Here is a 7,297-nt window from a genome sequence, read left to right on the forward strand (position 1 = left end):
AATCTATTGGTTCGATTGTATGGACAACAAAATTAATTATGAGATTTTAACATTGTGGTTTTTTAGTAAAAAAACTTCTTGCTAATTCACGGTTTTAATATACTGTAAGAGGAATTTTTTAACTCCTTGGAAACCTTTAATTTTTGAACCTTAACTTTTTATCCTTTACTTCTCTGACATGATTGTTTAATAAACGTCTTTGGAAATTTTTTAAAACAGTTTTTTATTATCCGTGACCTCGGCTTCACCGCTCTACGTCTATGCCTTGACCTAATATTTAGCAGTCGACAGGGTCACGAGGCTGAACTTATTTTTTATTTTACGGTACTAAAAGTGCCACCAAGAGAGAAAACACGGCGAACTAAATTAGTTAAAAAAATATTCTCGCTCTTCTTAAGCACTGGAACATACTTTCAAATACAGAAATAGGCATAGGCTATTTCCTATTTATTAGTGCGATAGACCATTTTATTAGATCCAACCTTTTCAAAATTTTGATGTTGATCAGTTTGATAAGTTCCTTCATACATTGTTTCGAATCCAGTTTTACACCATACGGAATTTAACCCATAAAGTTGAAGTTCGTCGTAAAATGTATTGGACAATTATATTAATCAAAATTGAAAGTTTATACACGATTGCAGGTTTGACTAAGAGAATTCTCCCGGCATATTAAAACATATGCAAGACGAGAAGGTTGTGTAAAGTACGTCGAAGTAACTGCAAAATGGTAAAAGCTCTTATTCGGCTCTTATTAAAAGGTGTGCAAGACGAAAGAGCAGTGCAAACCATATTAAAACTTTAGTATAGTCGTAAGATGGTTGTTTTAAGGGCCAAGACGACCAAGGTAAAGTTCGAATCTTTTTCAAACGATGGCGCTGTAGTAAACGGGGGTTGAGACCTTTCGAGCCCCCTTTGCAGCAGGAGCTATAGGGGAAATATAGAAGCTTTCCTACTACAAACGATCCCAATGCCAGAAGTAAACTTTCTCTATACTAGGATCTAACGCTATTCAATGCGAATGGCTTTATAAGTGGTGAAGCCTTGTATATACTGAATATTAGTTGAGACAAGAATGAGTCAAATTAAAGTTGCCCATTTTAAAGTAGGCGACATGGTAACTTGTCGTCCGAAATGGGTGTTAAAGTGGGTCCATATGCTTTCCATTTTATAGCCTTTTTTAACTGACATAAGAAAGGGGAGTCTTAGAGTCGGGCCCGTTGACAAAAGAACTAGATTTCTTATCTTTGCCGATGAAAGTAAAGAGGTATGAAAGCTCCAGCTACACGCGGCGCCCAAGGCGGTCTAAAAATTTCAAAATAGTAATTGAACTTAGGGAAGATTCGAGCCCTTTTCAAAAACCAATACAATACGAAATGAGGGGCGTTTCGCGCGTGTAAACAACGGAGCGACCGAGTGGTTGAAAAGTTTCCTGAAATCAGAAATTATACCAAAAGAGCTGAGAAACCACTAAAAACGGTAGTATGGGTTTTGAATAAAGTTTGAAATAATGTCCGACCCCGACTTTCTCACTGTCCTAGCTTTTTTATGTGTTTTTCTCACCCCCCTACCCAGAATTTTATTTTTGGAAGCTTTGAAAGCTTTTTTTGGAAGCCAGTATTTAGAGTTTCTGTCTCTGACCTACATATCGGACGTGCAATTATCCTTAGTTTTCTTGATAATTTTGAATATTTAAATCGCTTCGATTTGATTTGAAAATGGGTAGGAATTCCAAACCACATCCGTCTAAAGTGCGCTCTCGTAAAAAAAGGTATCGAAAAGTTCAGGTGAAAGCGGTAGATACATCTCTAAATATAGCATCGAGTGAAGACCGCAATATCTCGTCAATAAATGAGTCGCGTCTAGAAGATTCGGATGTGGCTATATCAGTTGAAGATTTTGGGCAATCAGACTCCGGTTTCTTGTCTTTTCGAGAAAGCCTACCAACTTCTAGCCCTCCAAGTAAACATTCGTCCCCAAAAATTAGCGCTAATATCTCTGCGGAGGATAAAAGAGATAATGCATCAAGAATACCACCACCACTCGACAATGTGGATTTTTCTATAATAGAGGCTGGATTCTCGGTTGATGAAAATCTACCCAATTTGGTAGTAGAATATGGACCTCCACATCCGAGCCAAGACTCGAATGCCCAAAAGCTCGAAGGAAGAAGGGTGGTTGACATTAGGCATTTTATCAATCAAGTACGAAGTTTGGAGCGTCATAAGTGCCCAAAAAATACGAGCGGTTCATTTAAATTTAGCCACGAAAAAATTCAAGGTTTTTATTCGACGTATACTTTCGAATGCCCTTATTGTCACCAAACTCAGGTCATCACTACCGACCCCGTTCCTCTAAATTTGCAAGATTCCAGGAAAAATTTAACTATTAACGATGCAGCAGTATGGGGTACAGTGAGCATCGGAGGTGGTCACGCCAATTTAGATGAACTTTTTTCTGTCATCGGAGTTCCTGTTATGTCCAAGAGAACATTTAGCAAATCGGAAGAAAAACTTGGAGAGGTAAGAAATTCCAAAATTAGAGTGGGGGGGGGGGGGAAGGTGGTTAGGGAAACGACTCTAGTTGCCCTTTAAAGTGAAATAAATTTCGTGTAAATTTAATTACCAATTTTAAACTAAGTTTAATTTCTACTTATTTTAGAAGTGGGAAAGCATCTTATACGAAGAGATGATATCTGCAGGAAAAGAAGAAAAACGATTGGCGGAAGAGGCTGGGGATGTTCACCAGGGCGTTCCGTTTATAACGGTTATAATTGATGGTGGCTGGTCCCACAGGAGTCATGGTCACCGGTATTCGGCAAACTCGGGGGTGGCTATTATCATAGGGAAAAGATCGAAGAAAATTCTCTTCATCGGAGTGAGAAATAAATATTGCGCCATGTGCGATTTTTATGAGAGGAGGGATCAGGTTCCAAAAGTCCACAAGTGCTTGAAGAACTGGAATGGGCCGTCCGCGAGTATGGAAGCTGCCATTCTTGTAGACGGTTTCAAACATAGTGAAACTATGCACGGGATCCAATACCGGGAGTTTATTGGTGACGGTGATTCCTCCGTATACAAGAAGATTTTGGAAAGCGTTTCCTACGGACCGCAAGTTTCCAAAATCGAATGTACCAATCACGCGGTGAAAAATCTAACTAAACAGTTATACAAGCATTCTGCGACATCTGCTGAATATAAAAGAGTTTTGAATCCGGGCAGAATAAGGCAAATGACCAAAGGGGCCAAAGGTGCGATATATCACGCCGCTAAAAACAAAGGCACTGTGCAGGATTTAGTCACAGATTTAAAGAACATTCCAAAACACGTTTTTGGAAATCATGCGCATTGCAGAACGTATTTTTGCAAAAGAATCCAGGGAATTGACAAATCTCATACCATTCCCAGAGATTTGTTCTTCAAAATTATGTCCGCCATAAATAATTTAGCCGCGAAAGCTCATCGCTTGATAAAAAATGACACAAGTAACGCGGCGGAAAATTACATGTCTCTAGTAGCTAAATTCACTGGCGGAAAGCAAATAAATCGTGGCAAAAAAGCTTCTTTTCAGCGAAGGTGTTACGCAGCGGGTCTTTGCCAGCATTTGGGTAGATCGTGGTACCACCGAACCTGGAAAAAGATTACAACAATAAGTCCAAATAAGTTTCTGAAGAAGCACATCGCTAAGAAACAAAAGGAATCGGCAAGCTATAGGAAATTTGTTGAGAAGGCCAAAAACGGGGAAAAAAGGTATAAACCCAAAAATGACATTTCCCGAGATTTAGAGGCTGGTCAAGCGGACTACGGATCCAGTTGCCAACAACCGGACATGAATTTGGAAGAGTACGAATCGCGAAAATCGGAGACTATCCAAAATCTTACAGTCAACCACGAAATTCAAATGGAGGTTGAAAGCGAGACTCGCGGCCAAGCATCGAATGACCGATGGATGCGAGAGAGAAGAAATCGCCTGACCGCTTCCAACTTTGGCGAAATTTGCAAACGCAAGAAAACCACGGGATGCAAGACATTGGTCAAGCGACTGCTCTATATCCCTCCCGTGAATACTCCGGCGATGCAATACGGCAAAACAAATGAAGAGGTCGCAATCGCGGATTACCAAAGGATGGCAGGAACCACAGTTACAAAATGCGGTATCTTTGTTAGCCTGGAACACTTTTATCTCGCCGCTTCTCCTGACGGTCTAATTGACGAAGATGGCTTGATAGAAGTGAAATGCCCGAAGAGTATAGAAAGTATGACTCCTTTAGAAGCAACGGAACGCGTAAAAAATTTTTACTGCACACAAAAAAATAACAGCATCTTCCTCAAAACTACGCACAAGTACTATTACCAAGTACAAGGGCAGCTCAATATCGCCGAAAAAAAATTTTGCGACTTCATAGTATGGAGCCCCAAGGGCATTGAGTGGCAACGAATACATAGGGACACAAGGTTTTGGAGAGAAAACATGCTTCCGTTCCTGGAACGGTTTTACTTCCATTGTTTGCTTCCAGAAATCATCGACCCACGTGTGCCTCGTAATATGGAAATACGCGAACCATCTTATATTACACACGCGATTGAGGAAAAGAAGCAGCAAGATGAAGTAAAAGCTGAGAAAAAGAGGAAACGCGAAGAAGTTTTCGAACAACGGAAGCGGTCTCGTACCAACTCGGATAAGGGTTCGAGCCCTACTACAAAATATAACCAACCAGATATCGCACAACCAGAATTTCGTTTAGGTAGAAGAGCTCGTCAAAAGTAGACGAAATACTAATTGAGTAATTGTCTCAATAATTTTTGATCCTGATCACGATGTATAAAACTGATCAAACAACAGCCCTTTTAAGGGCTACCCACTTTTTGAATTGAAGGTAATCTCAAAATGTATTGAAAAACAAACAAAACGAATAACACACGTTCTAACTCAGGCTATTCTTACATAACAATCCCTAGGTGAAATAAAAGTACTATAAGAGAAAATTGTAGGCATACTATAGCCTGAATCGATTTGATTTACAGGACGTTCAGGAATAAACTCCTCTATTTATCTATTTATTTTGTAGATCTTAGAGATCTATAGAATAGCCCATGCAGAAAATTCAAACAGATTCAGAGTACAGTTCAAAAATAGGGATCTTCCGAGTTTCATTTTGGTTTGTCTCTTCAAATGGACGGGTTCCAATGTGAGTTAGGAGGGAAAGGGGGGTTGAACAGTTACTTGTAACACATTCCGTGAAATAGCTAGACTCAATACGAGAACTTAGTTTACCTTTTTTAGGGTATTTTTCTCTCAAATGTCTTTTTTTATTGAAGCAGTCTTCTTCGCGTCAGTGTCCAACGGAATTGACTCAATAGGTACTAAGTCGCCCTTTCAATAGTTTATCATCTATACTCCAACTTTCACTCTTCTGTTTCATTTTCCATAGTTACACTGCAGTATACTCACACCCTTGAACTAATTTTCGTCCTTCCTTTGGCCCCCCAGGCCAAAAATAACTTTCCTTTGTAAATATGCTTGCTCGCCCTCGTATGACCAGGGCACAAGGGTATTTAAGACAGCCCCCCCCTTAACCAGACCCCTCCATAGTAGTTTTTGTAGGGATCTTCACCCTATTTTTCCAAGTTTTATAAAAAAAAGCGTCTAAGCTGCCATCTATTGGTTTCACACTTTTAGCGGCCCAAAGCGGTTTTATTTATATAACTAATTATGTTTGAGACTTACGACTTCCAATTTTATTTTAGGTTCTCGGTCTAATTATGCTCTACCAACCTAAAAAATAACTTTATGTCTAATTATATTTTTCGATGAGATACATAGGAAAACTTGATATTTAGTTTTTAATTAATATCAAATTATCTTCCGATTTGAGTTTTTTGAAATTATATTTAGGTACCAAAGAAAGGTATTTACTATTAGGAAAAACCAAGATTGAAGGCTTAAACGGGAAACTTCCTGTGCTGGACAGGAAATACAAAAACCACATTTTCAATTAGAAGTTTTATGGTTTTTATTAGATAATTAATTAAGTTTTGGAGTAATTAATTTGAAAATTATTTTAGGTACTATATATAGTTTTAGTATTTGTAATGCAAAAAAAATTTTAGACCTGACGACGTTTCTCTAGGAGCTACACAGGAAAAACATAACAAAAAACATGCTTTGCCAATTAATCAATAATTAACTACACAATTAACCGAATTAAACGAAAACAATATCAGGTTATGAAGAAAGGTCCAAAATTTAGGATAAAAAGAAGTCAGGCTGCAAATTTCAAATTCAGTAGGCGCCAGATCGGATTTAAACAGCCCCTTTCTCCATGCACTTTGCCCTTAAGGAAGCTTTATATTCTATATGTTGTAATTTGTGCAAGCCATGATAAAACTTAAGTAAAAATGTTGGTAGGTTTAAAAATACATGAATATGTTTCTATTCTATATGTTGTACTATGAGGTAAAGTTGCAAACGAGAAACGTCTGCAAGACGAAAAACCTGTGAAACCATGATAAACTGTAATAAATGCTTAGATAGTAGTTTTTAAAAAATATAACGTGAGCTGTTTATTCGATATGTGCTATTTTGAGCAGGGTTTGCGGAAAACCATAAGGGGTGCAAGACCAAAAAACCTGTGCAGACCTTTTAAAATAAGAAAAATGGTTAGATACTAGTTTTAAATTTAAAAGTGAAGCTTTTTACTCGATATGTGCTATTTTGAGCAGGGTTTGCGGAAAATCATAAAGGTGTGCAAGACGAAAAACCTGTGCAAACCTTTTAAAATTTAAGAAAAATGGTTAGATAGTGGTTTCAAAATTAAAAGGGGAGCTTTTTAAAAGTATATGTGCTATTTTGAGCAGGGTTTGCGGAAAACCGTAATGGTGTGCAAGACGAAAAACCTGTGCAAACCTTTTAAAATTTAAGAAAAATGGTTAGATAGTGGTTTCAAAATTAAAAGGGGAGCTTTTTAAAAGTATATGTGCTATTTTGAGCAGGGTTTGCGGAAAACCGTAATGGTGTGCAAGACGAAAAACCTGTGCAAACCTTTTAAAATTTAAGAAAAATGGTTAGATAGTGGTTTCAAAATTAAAAGGGGAGCTTTTTAAAAGTATATGTGCTATTTTGAGCAGGGTTTGCGGAAAACCGTAATGGTGTGCAAGACGAAAAACCTGTGCAAACCTTTTAAAATTTAAGAAAAATGGTTAGATAGTGGTTTCAAAATTAAAAGGGGAGCTTTTTAAAAGTATATGTGCTATTTTGAGCAGGGTTTGCGGAAAACCGTAATGGTGTGCAAGACGAA

General features: G+C 38.0%; 1 protein-coding gene across 2 annotated transcripts; it reads left to right on the plus strand.

The window, feature by feature from the left end:
* The first annotated feature begins 1,104 nt into the window (after positions 1-1,104).
* LOC149588705 (uncharacterized) lies at positions 1,105-5,522 on the plus strand. 2 transcript variants are annotated; one of them, XM_089862159.1, is made up of 3 exons: positions 1,105-1,479; positions 1,576-2,522; positions 2,662-5,522. In XM_089862159.1, exons 2-3 carry the CDS (start codon positions 1,719-1,721, stop codon positions 4,765-4,767), a joined length of 2,910 nt encoding a protein of 969 aa, XP_089718285.1. In that variant the 5' UTR covers positions 1,105-1,479; positions 1,576-1,718; the 3' UTR covers positions 4,768-5,522. The 2 variants fall into 2 exon arrangements, with proteins under 2 accessions (XP_089718285.1, XP_089718284.1); XM_089862158.1 differs by having other exon boundaries at positions 1,105-2,522.
* Positions 5,523-7,297: the final 1,775 nt, after the last annotated feature.

Source organism: Phalangium opilio, unplaced genomic scaffold, assembly GCF_054372755.1.
Source record: "Phalangium opilio isolate 3A_F unplaced genomic scaffold, DU_Popi_V2 ptg000537l_1, whole genome shotgun sequence".
Taxonomy (NCBI): Eukaryota; Metazoa; Arthropoda; class Arachnida; order Opiliones; family Phalangiidae; genus Phalangium; species Phalangium opilio.

What these genes read in the sequence shown, in the direction of transcription:
- LOC149588705 (XM_089862158.1), top strand. Translation starts at nt 1,719, where the DNA reads ATGGGTAGGAATTCCAAACCACATCCGTCTAAAGTGCGCTCTCGTAAA. An exon ending in CGGAAGAAAAACTTGGAGAG is followed by an intron (nt 2,523 to 2,661) that starts GTAAGAAATTCC and finishes TACTTATTTTAG; the next exon opens with AAGTGGGAAAGCATCTTATA.